The sequence below is a fragment of the Callorhinchus milii genome, unplaced genomic scaffold (assembly GCF_018977255.1).
Source record: "Callorhinchus milii isolate IMCB2004 unplaced genomic scaffold, IMCB_Cmil_1.0 Scaffold5, whole genome shotgun sequence".
Taxonomy (NCBI): Eukaryota; Metazoa; Chordata; class Chondrichthyes; order Chimaeriformes; family Callorhinchidae; genus Callorhinchus; species Callorhinchus milii.
Genome location: NW_024704746.1, coordinates 57,612,285 through 57,632,755, shown reverse-complemented (window position 1 = coordinate 57,632,755; position 20,471 = coordinate 57,612,285). Strand labels below are relative to the sequence as shown.

The following is a 20,471-nucleotide window of genomic DNA, read 5'->3' as shown; positions in this document are numbered from 1 at the left end:
TATTTTCACTGACCCTGCTAGTGTGACAACCTTCAGAAGGCAGATGGTGGTTACAACACCTTTGTTCCTCTCCAACAGCCCTGGTTTATCACCTACTGCATCAAGCAGCTCAACTTCTCCATACAAACAGGGACAGTGGCATCACCAGTGACAGTCAAGATGGGAAGGCTACACAGCAAGTGGCAGGGGAGTAGCGGGTGGTAGGAGACGTGCCTTCCCTTCCCCCAGTCCAGTGGAAACTATGATGGAATACATAGTGGCATTCTTACATGAAGAAAGACAAAGGCAAGGCTGACTCAGTAATGATATGAGAGGACAATCCCATACGTGAAGTTAACTGTCTGAAGTGACACCCCTGCTGAATTCTCTTTCCCATGTGGACTATCAAAGGATTTCACAGTGCATTTTAGTACCACAATGCACACAGATGATGTCACTCCAATGGACAAGTGTCCCTTCACTCCTACAGTTATATCTTACCCATGACATTAGACTTTTAAACCTATGAAATCTGTCATATGTTTATACTAATTAACCGCTACTAACCTTTCTCCTCCTGTTGTCTTTTTCGTCAGTACTTTGGGTATTAGTATTTGGTGATGTATTTAAATACTGAAGATGGCATGGAATGTTTCTGTGCAACTGAACCATGCATTTTATTTAACTTTTTAACCATTTGGCTCATCAATTTTTCCCCCTATTCAGGTCCAGTTCACAAGCAATTACGATAAGTTTACAATCAAGCAAAGGTGGTTGAATTTAAAAAACTATTTTATAAATTAAATTAATTATGTGATAAAGCAATCAACCTTTGTTAATGAATTGAATAAAATCAATGTGACTGTTACAAGAATCATTGATAATTGCTGCTTCTGTTTCTACAGTACTAACAAATGGGAGAACAAACTAATTAATAGATCAGGAGTTGCTTAAATCAAAAGTTGTATGGCTTTGCGTGATGAAAGATCAAGAAATTCCAAGATTTGACAATTAATTTGAAATTTGTCAAACACTATTAAAGTTTGTCAGAAAAAAACATCATATCACAGAAATAAACTAATTTAATGATTTCTTCTGATTTAGTAACAAATGCAGTGGAGAATCTGATGCAATTCCCATCAAAGTCAGTAAATTTATTGTCAAGGAGAATGACCACTCCAGTGTGTTGTGACAAGACATATGTGTGGTCAGGGCCTACCTACGTAATGGGGTTTAATACCAATTAAGTGGAACAAAGGGATGAATCAATGTGAAGAATACAGTGAAACTCTGATAACCTGCCCTGGGATAAGTCGTCAACAACAACAACAATAAATTGCATTTGCATAGCGCCTTTCCCGTCGGGAGGATGTCCCAACCACATAGCTTGTCACTTGCTCAATATCCTGGCTATTTCCCATAAGAAATGTTAATTATGATCCGCTAATAACTAGTTACTCTGGATGTCTTGTAACTCTTAAGGTTTTCGCACTTTATCAAATGGTGTTTCTGTGTAAAATATCTCTGATAACTCACCAATGGACAAAGCAAATCTTTGCATGAAGTGTTCTCTATAAGTTGTTGTTACTTGGGTCCAACGTGGACTAATTGCTAAAAGTAATCATCTTCTCATTATTTGTTGGTAACGGGATTTCTCTTCATAAATAAGGAATGAAAGATCAAAGTTTATAGCAATTGCACTAAGGCAATTCCAGGCAGGGCGAAACCTTGGGCAAGTTTCCTTACTCCACACGCCTAATAATAATCCCTCCAAAACAAAAAACAATAATAAATTGGCCATTTTCAATCTATGACTGTCTATGGGACATTGCTGTGTGCAATTGGCTGCCGCGTTCGCCCACAAATATACAGTCAATTCACTTTACAGTGTGTTCTGTGAAGCGCTTTGGGACGTCCTCCCGACGTGAAAAGCGCTATATCAATTATAGGATTATTATTATTATTATTAAAATAGACCTTCTAAAATGATTTCAGGAGAGTGAAGAATCCTTGAAATTTTACAATATCAAATGCAAGGATTATTATTATTATTTGTTTACCCTCTTCTTCGATTACTTATGTTATGCAACATTACTGTTCCAAGAGGAGATGTCAGCTGATCCCAACTACAATTTGCATTTATATAGCACCCTTCATGTGGGGTAGTGCTTTGGAGTGGTATAGTTTGATGTCTAATTGGAGGGCAAGTGAGAGGTGACCTTACGCAATCGTCCAAGAAGAAAGTCTTCAGATGCAATTTGAAGGCAAGTAAAGAAAGGGCAAGGCAGAGGGTTTGAGGCAGGAAGTTCGGGGTAAACTATTTCCCAATAGAGATATTACTAGTACTACCCAAATGTACAAATGTGCATTCCACTTTGGAAAGTTTTTAACTTTACTCTTTCTCTGTCTCTCTTTTTCTCTCTCCCTTGTCTCTCTTTCCCCAGCATGTCCACTTCTAATGTTCTCATGCACTGGTTGAGAGTAGGACTCAAGGAATTTTGTAATTCCAGTTACCCTATGTCTGATAATGAACAACAACACAAATTAAACTAAGCAAAGATTTTGGTGACATAAGCTGATTTTGGTCTGATATTGCTTATTCTGATGCTAGTTCCTGTGAAACATAATGTGATAATATAATTTGTCATTTTTCTGTTTTCTGCACAACACAGGACAATCTTTACTCATAATTTCATAATTTAGTTCAAACTTCTCGTCCTCATCTTCAAGGCCCTCCACGGCCTTGCCCCCACCTACCTCTCTGACCTGCTAACTCCTTATCAACCTGTTCGCTGCCTCTGCTCAGCAGGCTCTGGCCTGCTCCACGTCCCCCACCCGGCCCACCTCACCACCAGCGGTCGGGCCTTCAACTTCTCTGCCCCCGCCCTTTAGAGCTCCATCCCACATTCCCTTCACCTCACTCCCTTCCTAGGCTCCTTCAAAGCATGCCTGAAGGCCCTCCTCTTCGACCATGCCTTCAGACACCTTCCCACCCACTCTGCCCTACCTGATTCCAACTCCCCCATGCTCTGGTCCTAATCCCTGACTGTTCAGCACCTTAGGACGTCCTCCTGACGTGAAAAGTGCTTTACAACTGTAATTTGTATTGTAAATTTCCCTGTTAATAAGGTTCTGCAACATGAATCACGGCTGCAATCTCCATACTCTGGTTTATGTACAAAACCCCATCCTCAATGGGTTACATAATAATTTATTTCTTTATATAAAGCTGGGCACTATAAAGAGTCAACTTCAAGAGGACTTTCTGTTTTCTAAGTCAGAAATTCCTATGTGTAAATAGACCAACCAGAGGCAGCAAAGGTGGAGTGGCTACACGAGCACTCCAATTTTCAGAATAATTAGATCTTTGAGAGTAAGTCACATCTTTGAAGCAACAAAATAGGCAGGTTATAAAGTTTCAAAGTGGCAAAACTGGGGGGAAAACCCTGTAGAAAACTAATTTCTATACGAAAATAATATTTTCCGATTGTCAGTAAATTGATCAATCTTAGGATTTTTTTTCCATTGTATTCCAAATGCTGGCAGGCTCAATTAAGTTAATTACCAAGGAAAATCCTTTAGTAAACACTACTATGAAAGCACTTTCAACGGATTCATTTGCTCCCTTCTCTGCCTACTTCCTCTTCTATCCCCCACGCATATTGGCTTTGTTTACATGTATTACCATCTTGAAGATAAACATTGTCATTTTGATGGGAGACAGTCTGGAAAAGACTGCAGTGACATTATGCACAAGCAACGTAAATACACCATAAAGATACTATTGCAGCATAAATTAGGTCATTGCATTGCACAGCTGGACACAGTGGGAAAGCTTGACCAAGAACAAAGCAAGAGTAGGGACATGTCTTTAAAAGGAAACAGCACAAGCAACAACAAATTACATTTGTATAGTGCCTTTCAAATTGCGATGACTTCTCAAGGCACTGCAAAGCATAACATGCCTAGCATGAAGCAAATTGTAGTAGTTTTTCTTTTAAACAATTGATTCACACCTTTAAATACTTAAAAATACCTTTTCAAAATTTACGACAGAAATTCGGAAGGAAATTTATCATTTGCTCAGAAGAAAAACAAAAAAAATGTGATTATTAATGTCAACGCATCATATTTATAAACCACTCAGAAAATATAATGGAAAGTTTTATCAATTCTTGAATCCATTAATTTGAATTTATATTAAACTTAAAACTGTTGCATGTTAATGCAAAGTCAATAGTTACTTTACTGAGAAATAATGTCCTTGTTCTGCGCCTAAATCGGTAAGCAATTATGCTAAATATTATTTATTAATGCACCTTGTTGACCAATACTATTTTCATTAAATACTCAGCATAATTGTGCAGTGCTTTATCACAATGATAATAACATTTCCAAGCTCCACAAATCCACTTTCAATTGAACACCATATACAGTATCAAAACCTGCCTGAGCAATCCAAGCTGGTGAATTTACTAAGAAGCAACAACACCAATAAACAGATTTCTCAAAAGGAATGCAATAGAACACAATACTAGTCAATGCTGATTTTTTTGACAGGATGACTGTACCTTCCTTCATTGTACATTCCAGCAAAGGACACTGAAGCTTTGCAACCAGTTATGGAAGGCAAAATATGTATGTTTCAAAATCTTACTTTTACTGTGCAGTGAGCATCAATTCAATGCAGCATCAACATTGAATGGGTACTGAACTTTTGGTATACATACAGTTTGGGGAGCATTAACTTGATTCCAAGACCAATCCAAAATGTTGCTGAATTTATTTTGATCCAAGGAAATTTCAGATATTTCTTGAATGGCACAGTTTCAAATATCAAGGACCATTGTGTAGACTCAGATTCAACTTTAGGTTGACAAAGGATGCACGCAAATCAAAAGAAATTATTCAGTTCTCCATTATTTTCTTACCGTCCACACAGGCTGGTTTTGCTCTCGTTGTGCCAGCAATTTGCCCCTTTTTACATGCACACCTAGCTGTTTGTCTGGCTATAGTCCTTCGAGGTTGACTGCTATCTTTGTCCAGGGTGACTATCTCACAAGTACCTGCAGCCAGCTGACCTGGAAAGAGAATAAGCACCAAATGTCAGTGCGTGAGCAGCAGACAATCCATTACACCAGAAAGGAGTCATGAACTGTGTCCCATCATATGCACATGCATGTCAAACAAGACTGATGGAAATATATCTAAAACACATTGATGCATTGCACTGCCAGGAGACAGAATATCTGGTTAACCCTTCAAAGTACTGATTTAACTGTGCAGCTTTGAAATGATATAATTTTCCCCGTCGTAAAGCGTACTTTCATTATGGTATAATAAAACACAAAGTGAATAAGTCAACATTAGTACTGCTGTAACTGAAAAATAATCAAGAGCTTTCTCCAAACAAACACTTAGAAAACAAAATGCTTTATATTTTTGTGTCATAGCAAAGGACATAGGAAACATTCTGTAAAACAACCGCACTTTAACAGGTCTAAAGAAAACACTTCTCCTGCCGCATCCCCAATTTGTTTGAATTTGTTATTTTGTAGGGAATTGCACAGGAGTGGGCAGAAAGAGTAATGCAGCGATGAGATGCTACTGATCCATTTACATTCATTTTCATGTAACCAAAGTACAGCATAATACAAGAAGTGGAAGAGTGTCTGTACATATTTGAAATGAAGTATACTTGACCGTCAATGCCCACATGTCCTTTTCCAGCTACCAAGTCAGGAGAAAAATAGCATTAGCAATTGTTCTGCACCATGTGAGACTCACTATCTCTCTGATGGAATTTCAAAACATGTCCAGGTGGCAAAAGTATACTGAGCCTCATAATGAATAATCTGGTTGTTAAGCAGAAAACTCAAGAGGAAATTGGATGGTAGTATAAGAATATTCTTTCCATTAAGTCTATGGCAACTCTAATTCCATTTCCCTACCATTTCTTCATATCCCTTAATATCCTTTTTTTTTACCAAGTATCTGTATATATATTTTTGAATGCCTCAATTCTGATTCCTGTGGCCTACCCCACAGAGGTCATCTATTTCATATTCCCACAACCATCCATGCAAAGAAATGCATCTGGACTACTAGGGAGACATTCATGTGCATTGTTTGAACTAATTGCAAATGTACGTGCTCACAAGTAGTAGCTGTGCATAAGAGAGTAATGAGGATGATCCCCACTGTTAGAAGAATGAACTATGAGCAATGATTAGATAAACTAGGGCTCTTCGGTCTTGAGAGAAGACAACTCAAAGAAGTCTCATAGAACTGTGTAAAAATTTACATGAGAGTGAAAAAGTAAACCCAGGTCAATACTTTAGGATGCATCAAGACAGTAGAACAAATGACATCATTGGGATACTCTTAAGCATTGTGATGGGTTTCCGTATATGTCAGACACCCGGCTGATCAAATCATAAAAGGCTGATATGAATACGATTTACTGAAATATTCTATTCAAAATATTGAATCATGTGGAGAAAAAAAATCCTCACAGGAGCCAATAAATCATACGCCACTCTTCTGTACGTTAGAAATCCAATAATAATAATAATAATAATCCTTGCATTTGATATAGCGCTTTTCACGTCTTCTAGACATCTCAAAGCACTTCACAGAATAGACTGTAAAGTGAATGACTGTATATTTGTGGGTGAAATGCGGCAGCCAATTACGCACAACAGTGTCCTACAAACAGTCGTAAATTGAAATGACCAATTTATTATTGTTTTTTTTTGAGGGATTATTATCAGGTGCATGGAGTAAGGAAACTTGCCCAAGGTTTCACCCTGCCGGGAATCGAACCCAGGTCTCTCGCTTGCAAAGCAAATGTTCTAACCACTGAGCTACAGGACTCCACAATAAAATCATACAACAAAATTGTAACCCTCTCCCTTTTTTTAATAAACATGTTTGCATGTGCGTGTCAGTTGATTTAGTTAGCTGCAATTAGATTGACATTGTACATAGATGAAAACACAACACCACTGGTTGCTCTACTCAACAAGCAGACATTCTTGTCAACTTACACGGTTTTGAGTGAGCATCAGCCTTTGCCTTTCTCAACTACAGACCTCAAAACATTATTAATTGCTTAATACATTAGCATGATTTTGCAATGTCAAGTATTGGCTTGTTTGTACAAATTCATTAAACTAATTCATTAATTGATATAAAATAATGGGTGAACTGCAGATATGTGGTAAGACCACACCATTGACTTAACTTGCTATTCCATCTCAGGCATTTATTTTGAGCCTGTGTCCCACACAATGGAGAGTAAGATGCTCATTTTCAGATAATTGCCATTAATGCTGAATCACATATGCCCACTGAATCCTTTTTGTAATACGCCTTACATGTTGCACTGTTTTAAAAGAGCAATCATTTCTTTGATTTTAAATGATAAAGTACCTTCTATTATAATAACCATAATAACCACAATATAAATCTCAAAGGTAACATGATTAAAATTACTACTATTACTTATGTATAGCCTGCGAATGTCCAGACTGCAGTCAATATGTTATATATGAAGATTCTCTGTGGCTATAAGATGTGAACAGTTTGAAATTTAATTTTGTCTTTCATGTTTATCAAAGCCAAAGATGATCAAAAGGAGGAACAGGACATTTGTTTTCACATATTGCACCCAAAGGCAGCATTGAGAGCGCATCATCCACCTATGACATTGGCCAGATGTGATTTTGTAGCTTCACAACATTACTCTGTCAATGTACCTCAGCCACTTACTGCTCCAGTTACTGCTCCAGTGTGACTGTTCCACTTTCTGCGTTCACTCCTTTTGCCCTCAGAGCAAGATTACCAACTCGGTGCCAATTAGCAGAAAATTTAAGGTCAGTTTATGCTGTGGGCACATGACCACTGGGAGCTGGACGTCCCAATGTCATTTCACTTCAAAATTTAACAACCATCAGGGAGGGACTATCTTTATTTCATTTCTTTGAACTGAACACAAACCTAAATCCCAGAGGTGAAGTAATAAGTGCTCTGATCTACTGTGCTGTCCAGTTCCTTTGTGTGTCCCAATTTCAGAGTTACACGCCAGGTTACATGGATTTAGATTTATTTAAAGTTTTAAAATAGAATATGCCAGTGATATGGTACATTTGCCATACTATGGAACCATCAAATCTGAGTGTCAGAAAGATTGAACATTTTTAAAGAGGGGGCTCTCCTTTAATATTAATGCTGAATATCGTGTAACAATTGCAAAAACTTCACTTTGGATAACATCTCGGAGCATTTCAACAACCCAATAATGCAGCGTGTTTTAATTGCAAACCAATACTCTAATAATTCAGCAAATTGCAAGTGCATCGTAATGCAACTATATTACACCCGGGTACAAGAAAAATACCTTGAATAATAATAATAATCTTTTCATTTGATATAGTGCCTTATCACATCGTTGAGACAACTCAAAGCATTTTACAGAATATACTGTAAAGTGAATCGACTGTATATTTGTGGGTGAAACGCGGCAGCCAATTGCGGTGTCCCACAAACAGTCGTGGATTGAAGTGACCAATTTATTATTTTTTNCTTGAGGGATTATTATCAGGCATGTGGAGTAAGGAAACTTGCCCAAGGTTTCACCCTGTTAGGAATCAAACCCAGGTCTCTCACTTGAGAGGCGAATGCTCTAACCACTGAGCTACAGGTCTCCACAAATATTCTAAGGAATTCTAAAATAAATATTTAAATATTTTAAAATAAATAAAATTCTAAAATAGGCACAAAAAAATCCCAAAAGTCGATGGACGCACCTCTGATAATTCAGCACTCACTAGACATTTCACTGGACTCACTGGACTGTCAAATATGTAAAGTTCAAGTCCCAGGCAACATCCCCCAATAATCCAACAGAGAGATGAATTTCCTCAATCAGTATCAATTTGATTCTTTAACCACTGAAATTTACATGTACTAAGATGTATGTATGTTATTCTGATGTTCTTGGAATATCTGTAGGCAAGTTACACTTTTTTTATTCAATTCTCTTATGAACAACAAATCAAAATCAAGCATGTGCACAGCTTGAACATTTAAAATAACTTCATTACTTTTTGATTTGCATTTTTAAAAAGTTAGTTTCACAAAGAAAAATATTAATTTAAAAGTGTCTTAAATGTTTACTTATTTGAAGACATCCACAATAATTTAGATTAATGTAAATTAATCAATTAGAATACATCAGAATGCATTAGAATATACAGGCCATTTGGTCCAACTAGAATATGCCGGTGCTTATGCTCCACATGAGCCTCCTCCTGCCCTTCCTCAACTAAGCCTTCAAGCATAACCTTCTATTCCTTTCTCCCTCATGTACCTATCTAGATTCCCCTTGAATACATCTATGCTATTGGCCTCAACAACACCTTGTGGTAGCATGTTCCACATTCCCACTACTCTCTTTGTGAAGAAATTTCTTCTAACTTCCCTATTTGATCTATTTGTGACTATTTGATATTGATGGCCCCTGGTTTTGGTCTTCCCGACAAGTGAAAACATCTTCCCTATGTCTACCTTATCAAAACCTTTCATCATTTTAAAGAAAGAGTCCAAGTATGTTCAGCCTTTCCTGATAGGTATAACTTCTCAGTTCTGGGATCATCAGCTCTACATCCCTTCTATAATATAGAGACCAGAACTGCACACAGTATTCTAAGTGTGGTCTAACAAAGGTTCTATAGAAGTTTACCATGACTTCCCTGCTTTTCATTTCTATCCCTCTAGAAATGAACCCCAATGTCTGGTTTGCTTTTTTATGGCCTTATTAACCTGCGTTGCTACTTTTAGTGAATCGTGTATGTGTACTCCTAAGTCCCTTTGCTCCTCTACCCCATTTAGGTTTTTATTTTCCAGGATTATTCCTTCTACCAAAATGTACCACCTCACACTTTTCTACATTGAAATGCATTTGCCATTTAAATGCCCATTCAGCAAGTTTATTAATGTCTTGCTGTAATTTGTTGCAGTCCTCCTCTGTATTAACTACTCCCCTCAATTTAGTGTCGTCCGCAAATTTTGAAATTGTACTGCTGATTCCCGAGTCTAAATCATTAATGTATATTGTGAACAACAGTGGTCCCAATTAATTGATTGATTAATTAATTAAATCAAAATGGTAGTGTAGACCATCACTATGACTAACATTAGATGTAATGATTCTTGTCAAAGTTATATGGATTCGTTAAGAAGGAAAACTATCAGTGATAGATTTAAACCCAGATTAATTATCCATGTTCTTTTATGAAGATTGATTTATAGCACAAAGTCCTTGCACTAAACACTCCATTTAATTCCAGAAGTTTCAAGATTTGCTCTCTGTAATTTAGATCTGATGCAACAGTAATGTTTTCCAAAAATATGAATAAATGACATTTAAACTAAACACACTTTCTTCCATCGCAAATACCTCTGCAATGCTTTTGCTGCACCATAAAGAAAAGTCTTTAATCAATAATGTAGACCTCATTTGCAGGCCTTTTCAGAACCTGAGCTGTTTTGTCAGAGAGAAAAAGAGCAAAAAAAGAGCAGAAGGTTTCATCAGCTACTAGATGTCATACAGGCTACAGGATATATTCACAATGGTCAGCTAATTGATTTCATCTGCATAAAATCTGCTTCGAAGAAATGGGTTCTGATTACGGGAGTTCATTATACACTAACTAGTAAATAGCGATCATTTCATTGCATCTTATAAAGAACCTTTAGCATGCAACAAAGAGGCAAATGTGATAAAGGCATTAATAAAGTTGTGCAGTACATAATAGCACACTATAAGTAAGTGTGCCTTGGAGAAAGACGAAGTTAATGAAATTTGCTAGGGAAAAACACGTGCTGGACACAGAATTAGATGGATGGGAAGATAGGAATAATGATAATAATAATAATCCTTGCATTTGATATAGCACTTTTCACGTCGGGAGGACGTCCCAAAGCGCTTCACAGAACACACTGTAAAGTGAATTGACTGTATATTTGTGGGCGAACGCGGCAGCCAATTGCGCACAGCAATGTCCCACAAACAGTCGTAGATTGAAAATGGCCAATTTTTTATTATTATTTTTGGTTTTGGAGGGATTATTATTAGGCGTGTGGAGTAAGGAAACTTGCCCAAGGTTTCGCCCTGCCTGGAATTGAACTCAGGAAGATGGAACAATGGAAGAAAAGCCAGACTGAATTAAAGGGAAGGGAAAGAGATGGGGGGCTAAATTCAAGGAGAAATGTGGAAGAGGAACCAGGATGAGATTGAGAGGCAGCAAGGCTAATAAAAAAAGTGCCAGGACTTCTGCGTAAAGGCTCTCTATTGGGTTACTAGATTTGTACTACGTATATGCATGGTGAAGTGTACTAAATATGCACAGAATGATATTCCCCTCTGCCCCAGCTCCACTCCATTAACTGGGCCACAGAGCTGAGTGGCAAGGCGTTCATTCCAGAAACAACCAGCAGGGATGTAGCACAGATTGCTTAGTGAGAGTCCTTTGCAACTTTTTCAGACGCAGGTCTGGTTGCACGTCCTGGGTCCTGCTTCCAGAGACTAGTACTACATTAGGGCTATGTGCTCTTGAGGACATGACGACACAGATGGCAATTGTATAGAGATCTTGTGTACATAAACTAAAGATACTGCACCAATGTTGGGGTCCAAAATCCAAGATTCAGTGTGCCTTTAACTGTCTTCAAAAATAGTTTGAGGTACTTTATGGTGCCCTGGAACTTCCAGGCTAACCCGGAATCCAGGGCACTCTAAGGAGACAGCCTCTACCAGTGGAACACGTTATAGCACAAATACGTCCAGTTAATAACCTTGGTGGCAGTGGATGCCAAGTCTGAGACCACTATGTCCACTGCATTGAAAAGCTGCCCATTGAAAATAGAAAACCATTTGCCCTTCAATGCTAACTGATTCTTTTCAGAAAAAAAACCCTAAAAATAATTAAAGCCTCATTCTCCAAGGGGGTAAAGCAATTAGCTTATCATGTACAAAGGCATTCTTGTGCAAACTTGATTTAAGGGGAGTGGGATTGGAACATACAGCTGCAGTTTCTCGTGCTGGCCCAGTTCCAAGACACTGAGCCTGTTACAGAAACGAATGAGGTTATCTTTATTTATATTAGCTTAGCCAATATTTCTGGGCTATTACTGGCAAAACACTGATTGTTGCTTCTGCTAGAATAAATTAATGTGCATTACTAATGATGACAATCCTTTTCGTTGGATGGTAATTACGTAATTAAGGATACCTGCAACTGCCTTTGTTCACATGCATTTACACGTGGTGATAATGCAGGTGTTTGCATATAGTTTACACTTGCTGCAAAATAGATCCCAGTGTCACAAATTAGAATCATAATAATGACCCAGATTAAAGAATACATCTTAATTCACTGTGGCCTTAAAATAAACCCTTCGTCCTCAAAATAAACCGTTATATTTTTCAGTTTGCTGAAAAGAATGTTGCTGCAGTTTTCTAAAGGTTAATACGCATCACATCTAAATTTAATGACTCTACATAGAAAGTGAAGCACATCACCAACATTACTCAGAAACGCCCCTGGACACAAACTGCGATAATACCATTTCTGTGTAGTGGAACATGAATCCTCATTGAGATACGTCTTAACCAGCTTCGATGTTCCACAGATATTGCACAGAGAATAAAGTAGGGATTGCAAGATTAAGTTGTTTTTGAAAAAAATAAACAATTGTGGGGAGGGTCAGTTTGTTGTGGGGGTGTTCATTTCTTTTACTGAAATTGTGTATTTACAACTGCAATAAAACAGACTTAACATTTGTTTAAAAAAATCAGGTATTATTAACCTTAATCTGTTGAGTTGAAGTCTTCTCTATGAGATCACTCTTCCAAAAATAAAACTCAGAAACAGGAGCTGCTAATGAATGATTATAGCAACAGGAATATGTTCTTCCTATAATCATTTTACAATATGGATACCTGCCACAGTATCTATTTTAATGTAGTTTAATTACTTCACCCCCTACTTCATCAGCAGATTTGCAAAGTGTGTTGAGATGTCCTAAACTAGGGATGGAACACAGATTAAATTGGCTTTGTCTTGACTATTCTGGTGGACGTTAAAGATCCTACAACACTTTTCGAAAAGAGAAGAGTTTCAGTCCAGGACACTGGTCAAAAAAATTGGTTAATCCCTTTCTTGCAGTTTGTGCGACTGTGCATAAATTGGCTGCCTCGCTCACCGTTACAGCACTGCACTTTACAGTAAATCATATGAAACACTTTGAGACATTTTGAGAACATGATAAGGCACTAATTCAAATGGAAAGATTATTTTAAGTGGCTTTGAAAAATGTTTTAATGTTTTTAATGGGATTCCTTAAGGTGTTTTTAATGGGATTCCTTAAGGTGTTTTTAATGGGATTCCTTAAGGATTATTACTGATTTCTTCCAGTGAGTGGAAGTATATCACGCTCACCTTTGCTGTGACACAATCTACATCTTGTGAGGATTCTTTCCTTATTAATTATTTCCTTATGTTTGCCACAAATTGGACCCTGTTAAATGAAATGCTACTTTACAATCTCCTCTGAGTGTCAAAAAACAGCTGCAATTTGTACTTATTTTCAAAGTGCTTTCAGAACCTTATGGAGTGAGGAGGATATACCTTAAAGACTGGTCGAAAACAATGACATCAGTTTTATTCTAATATATGAGAGCACTACTGGACAAGATGTCACTGTCTGTCAAGGAAACAGTGCTTGCAAAATACAATAATTTGTTTTCAAGCCCAGAATGTGCTGAACAAATAGACAGGCAAGCCCAACCCTCCAACCTATGAAATATATTTCAATACAACGCAAACACTTTACTTTCATTAGCCGTAAGTTTCTGATATCTGACAATAGAAATGGTGCAGTCTAATCATTAAAGTCATTACTACACCTTGCAGCCAATTCAGCCCCAGTTTATTATCCACTGTGCACTGACAAATGCATCTGTTAAAGAAGCAACTGCAAGAATATCTTTCCAGTGCACACTAAAGGTCAGTTACACCTACATTTCTTCAACTGCATTTGTTTTCAAACCATGCAAAAAGATTATTATTGGCGCCGGGCTAGATAGCCCAATATCAGATTCCGCCAGGGCTAGTAGGTATAATGATATGAGCCACAGTCACTCTCAATCATTAGCTGGATTTGTTTCATACATTTAAACTTGGAAAGGTTCTCCGAGACAGCAGGACCAGAGTCCAGGTTCAAGGTTGTGAAGGACACCAGGTAGTATTACTTTTAGAGGGTAATCAGCCAAGTGGATTACAAAGATTGTGGTACAGAACAGGATATCAGATGCATTTAAGAAGTCTCTCTGAATTAATAATGGGAACTGAAAAGGATGGGTATTCTAGATGGATGCATTAGATCAAATGGGCTGAAGGACCTTCTTCCTCTGAATCACCTATAAGTTTGCAGGGCTATGGGGAGAGAGTGGAGGAGTGGGATTGAATTGGCTAGCTCTTTTCAAATAGCCACAGACACGATCGGCTGAATGACCTCCTTCTGTGCTGTATAATTCTATGATTCTATGATTCTCTTGTGAACCGTCAGTTATTTTCTCTGTTAAAACGTTGCCAATATGTTTTAGCTCCTTGTGGGAATCTCATGCTGTTGCAATTTTTCAGTAGCTTGAAGTGATATTTGAAAGTGTGCTGTTGCTCGATTTTATTTTAAATCATTTCACACTGACAAGTCTTTGAACATCACACTCTGACCCACTGTGAACACTTTATTTACAATCAAACAAGTTTGTCCATGAAAATGACAACTCCATCATTCCATATTAATAGTTTTTGAGGCCATCATTTCGAGGCCAACATTGAAATTGCCCAAATATTTCACCCAAAAATTGGTGACATAGCCCAGGAATGATTACATTTTGTTCTGATTTCTCCTAAGAAAACAAAAGTGGATTGAGTTGACCTCAAAGATAATTGTATGGCTTCTACTCTATTTCCATTCTACAATGTTTCCTTCATCATCATCAGAGACATAACAAGATTGATCCTGGAATATTTATTGAATCAGCAAAAACCCAGTGAAATTATGAAACGTTATATATTGTCTTTCTCTGGCATTCAAAGTCATTACGATCTTGTGAAACTATCAGTGGTACCTCCTCATGCACATTACACATGGATCGTGACACAGCTTCAGCTAGTGCTGAGATAAGCAAGGGAATTTTCTGCCACACACGGTTAGGCTTAAAATGTTTTGGGTACAGACAAACGTGCCAGGACTCATAGCCTCTGGAGGGTACAATTATCTGAAAACTCCAGCAGCAACCACCCCAGAATGATCTTGGTGAATTCTGATACTAAATATATTTGTACAGAAAGTGATAGCAGCAGGCGGGAGGCGGCAGCCCCAGGAAAGGCAGTGGTGGCATCAAGAAGGGTAAAGACACCCCAGGGAAGGTCACGGTGGCCTTAGGATAAGCAGCAGCAGCTGTCTTTCAGAGGTTAACAACAGCAAAGGGACTAAGCTGCTTGCAAAGAAATACATTGGAGGCTATTCGTCTGCTCTGATTAGGATCGGCTCATTTTCCCAAGTTATTGAAATAAAAACTGTAATGTCACATCAGCTTGAAATGTCCAGCATTCCGTCTTCAGGGCAATGAATGGAACCACAGACCCTGTAAGTGATATTCTCAGTTATGAGAGGATATTGCTTCCTGTTTCTGTGGTTACTCAGGTCTTAAATGCTTCTGTGTATAAATAACAGTTACAGTCAGCTGGTTTCTTCAACACAACATCCAAAGGTTGAATCTAGCTTTTTATTTCAGAAAACTACATGTTCTTTTATTGGTGTAATAAATACAACGATAGATGGCTTGTAACGGTTGCAAGGCAGCTCAAGCAAACAATTTAAATGATGAGAGTATAGCTCTGGGAGTTCAATAAAAGTAGACAGGACCTGGTTGTGTTACGTATCATATTATGTGGCCTATATATTTTTAAACAACAGATTATCCCTCAGTTTTGCTTGATGTAGGTGTTATGACAGATGTAGTAAGACACAAGTTAAAAATTGCAATGACAGAAAAGGAAATAATGACATTAATGGAATGCATATAATTTCTGGCACCCATGATTTGTGTGTCCTTGGCTCCTGAATGTTGTTGGTGTATCCCTAGACTCTGAATGTTAACAATTCAAACTATCACCTTGCAATACACTAATAATATACACACAATAGTGTAGATTGGAAGACCAGGTGATATGTTGCAAAGGTGGGAGGGAGATTAACCAAAGAGTCAAATGGCCATACATTTCCTATAATTGTGGTTTTTGACATTAAAGTATGTAATAGTCATTGTGCTGATATTTCCTTGAAGATATCAAAACTTTTATGCCTTGTCTTGTTCATGCTTTCATCACATTCAGGCTCGACTATGCAAACTCCCTGCTTGTCAGCCTTCCCAACTCCTCCCTCCACAGGCTGCAGATAATCCAGAACTCTGCAGCCCGTGTCCTCTCCCGCACCAAACTCCATGACCCCATCTCCCCCATTCTCGCCCAACTCCATTGGCTCCCTATCCTTCAGAGGGTCCAGTTCAAGATTCTGGTCCTCACCTACAAAGCCCTCCATGGCCTACCTCTGCGACCTCCTAACCCCCTACCAACCTGCCTGCTCCCTCTGCTCAGCCGGCTCCGGCCTGCTACAAGTCCCCCGACCCACCCGCCCCACCATTGACGGGAGAGCCTTCAACCATTCTGCCCCCAACCTCTGGAATTCCATCCCGCAGTCACTCCGCCTCGCTCCCTCCTTAGCCTCCTTCAAGTCCCGCCTCAAGACCCTCCTCTTCGACCATGCCATCGGCCACCCCCCTTCCCCTCCTCTCCCTTCTCCCCCCTGACCTCTGCTCGTGTATACAAATATAATCTTGTTGTTGTTGTTTTATTCTTTTGTGTTTTGCCCTCCCGCCAGTAAAATACAAAAATTATGCCAAACACCAAATTAATTTTGAAGTTGGCTCCACCAGAATAATATTGAATTATAATCTAATATAGAACAATAATAAAATAATAATGACTGAAACTGACTATCCTAGATTTAATATGGGAACACTTGGTGCTGTCCCCAACCGTGACTCAACAAGAAATTAAACCATCTTTCATTTTCAAGTTCAATACTCTTTCTTGCTGAAGCAAAGCTCATTAATGTTAAATGTAAAAAGACACGACACATCGTAAGCCACATTGTTATTATCCAATATGTTGTCTTGGAGTTGTGGAGTTTTTTTTGCTATGTGGATGATCTGATGATCACAAAAGTTTACCAAGGCTACTTCCCACATGTATAAAGCATTAACTGCACTGTAGGTTATGATATTTAACCCCAATGTGGAACATAACACTATGTTAACACTGTTATGTTTTGTTATGTTAACATGATCCCACAAACTAGGTCCAAGAAATTGGACTATTAGAGTACTATCAAATCTATGCAGTTTGTAGAATTGTGAAGTTTACATCTGGTAGAACTATAGAACCTTACAGCACAGTACAAAGCCATTTGGCCAATTGTGCTTTGCTGGCTCTCTGAAAGACAGTCACATTTTTTTNCCTGTTTTCTACCTCAACTAGGATGAGGTTAGGCATTCCACATCCTACAAAACCCTCTGTGTATCAAACACATTGCTAACTACCTATGAGTGCCTTCTCATAACTGATTTCCCGACAACTGAAAATAACTTCTCCCCATTCGCATTATCAAAAACCTTCATTATATTTCGAGAGAGAGACAGAGAGACAGAAAGACTGAGAGAGAGAGACAGAGAGACTGAGAGAGACTGTGACAGAAAATATATTCATGGAATCCTCCCACTGAGTCCTCCCCAAAGGAGTCCTCCCACAGGAGTCCTCCCAGCTGAGTATAGATAAAGACAGAATTTCTGTCTGTGTGTCAATCTACATTCTATATTGGATCCTTTGGTTGCAAGCGAAGCTAAAACGGATACAGCTAGCAATTTATATTACCTTAATATTATCCATTTTGCTTTTTATATTCTGGAAAAGGAGAAATAACTAAAGATTTTTGTTGTACGGTTATAGAACATGAACATTAATAAATCTAATGCTTTAGCAGATTCATTGAAATTATCAATGGGACACTGTCCATTAATTCCACAAATGTGCAAATAAAATAATCACTTCTACCCTGTTCAATTAAAGGTTTTTTTGGAGGTTGGAGCCAGATGCCTATTACATGTTGAAACCCAGCACCATGCATAAGAGTATCCAAACTCTCAGCTTGGTTTGGACACTCTTAAGTATGATGATGAGTTTCCGCAGATGAAAGATAAAAGATTAAAAGATAAAACCAGTAACAAATCTGAAGGTTTGGCAGCTTGATTTACATTAGAAATTGGCACAGTCGGTACAATTCAACAAGTCTCCATATGAAACAACTGGTTCTATACAGGTGAACGTAAAAGAAACAATGACTATATTGTGTAACTACTAGTTGGGGTTCACAATAATTACAGTCTGGATACTCCACTAACTCTCCACAATAATCTATTAGATTGTATGGACTGACTGCACTGATAATTCACACATTATGTAGTTGGGACCCTTGGGTTCTTCAAAGCTTCTCATTACAGTAAAAATAAAGTGAAAACCGTGAAAACTGGAACAATAAAAGGAAACAAAACTAATGTATTGACATTTCCCAATGGTGAATACAAGCTGTGATTACAAACATTCAGTATTGGCAATACAACACAAGATAATAAATCTAAAGGAAAAAATGACACAAAATCATTTCAGACGAAAGGAAGATTCATGAATTCCTCTGCACGAAGAGAACTTGAAGCCTGCTAATGTATGATGGACAAATGCAGAATATGGTGACAAATCTCATACAAATAGATACCAAATTGATAGGAACACTGTTAAATATTTATGCTGATCCTGGCAGCATACGTTATAATAGTGATTTCAATGCTGCCCACATTACCAAGGTGATTCCACTGAAGGAAAAATTTAAAATAGTTAAAATAAAAATATTACCCTGTCTGGAAGGATGCTTTTGCGTCATACAAAAAGCTATTTTGCAGGAATTACATATTAGATAAAATGTCTTTATATACAGTAGTTTTGTAAGGAATGGATAGTATATTAGTTTACTGTCCATCAAAGGAGGTTGATAGTAATACATTAGTATGGTCTCAATCATCTAAGAGTTCTCATTTAAAGGAAGACTGTGATAAGGTACTATTACCTGAGTAATTGTTAAATAAACTACATCCTTTTTATAAAAAAGTGCAACTTTTTCATTTTAGTGGCTGATCTTTTAATCAGCACTTTCATTTTTTACACTGTTGTCAAAACTGGAGCGTAAAATTGCATCTTGGCTTCACCACATGCTAAACTATTCCTCGTACAGTCATCTCCCACAGAATCATGTCTTCACATTCATTACAGCCAAAGCATTGTACAAAAAACAATGAAAGCAGAATATCTATCCTATCAATGGTGAAGCAGATGCAAACACTTTACCAAATCAATCATTGCATAAAGGATGAATTGTGACTGGCTGAGATCTATTCTAAATCTCTACACTTTGAGTGACAAAAACAGCAGTGTTAGCAACTCAATTCAACCTAGAATTACATTGTCATGTTGTTGCTCATAATTCAAGTAACTTTCCCAGCAGTGAGAGGCAGGTTTTCCAATATATAGTATTGTTATTGATCATACCACTATTTTATACGTAGTTTAAATTAAGGCAACTTAATAGCAATTTTAAGCATAAAATGTAGTCTATGGGAGGGGTATCTATATTCCTACATGATAATCATTACACGTCAAACAATGACATGAAAATTCAGATGTACACATGATATGTCACCTAGACACCAGCCTGGCTTAGGTAGAAGCACTTTTGCTTCTCAGTCAGAAGGATAGAAAGCTCAGAGATGCTATCCTACGTGAAGGACATTCTATAGATGCAAAATGTGTTGCTGCTGTAGGTTCAAGCCACATGACGGGACTTTGAACTCACAGTGTAAGCTAACACTCCAGTGAAGTGCCGGGGATGTGTTGCATTGTTGGAGGTGCCGTGCTTCGGATGAGAAATTAAACCAAGGTCCGTCCCATCTACCTGTTCAGGTGGACATTAAAGATCCTAGGGCACTTCAAAAAGTGAAGGGAAATTCTCCTGATGTCCTGATAAACAAACTCTTAGATATAATTGATTGTCCCTTCATGGATGTTTGTGGGACACGGTTGTGCACAAGCTGGCTGCTGTTTTCACCTACAAAGTACAGAGTCAATATAGTTTACAATAAATCCGGAGAAGTGCTTTGAGACATCCTTTCAACATAATAAGGGGTTATATCAAATGCAGGAATTAATATTATTAATTATTTTAATTTCAGAAATTAACTGATTGCAAGCTGG

The 20,471-nt window shown here is 37.9% G+C and overlaps 1 protein-coding gene across 3 annotated transcripts in view; it reads right to left on the bottom strand.

The window, feature by feature from the left end:
* tafa5a (TAFA chemokine like family member 5a) overlaps positions 1-20,471 on the bottom strand; it is a 344,203-nt gene that overhangs the window by 169,625 nt on the left and 154,107 nt on the right. For all 3 annotated transcript variants that reach the window (XM_007890987.2, XM_007890988.2, XM_007890989.2), the window contains exon 2: positions 4,911-5,060. In XM_007890987.2, the coding sequence (XP_007889178.1) occupies positions 4,911-5,060 (150 nt within the window). The remainder of the gene's footprint in view (positions 1-4,910; positions 5,061-20,471) is intronic.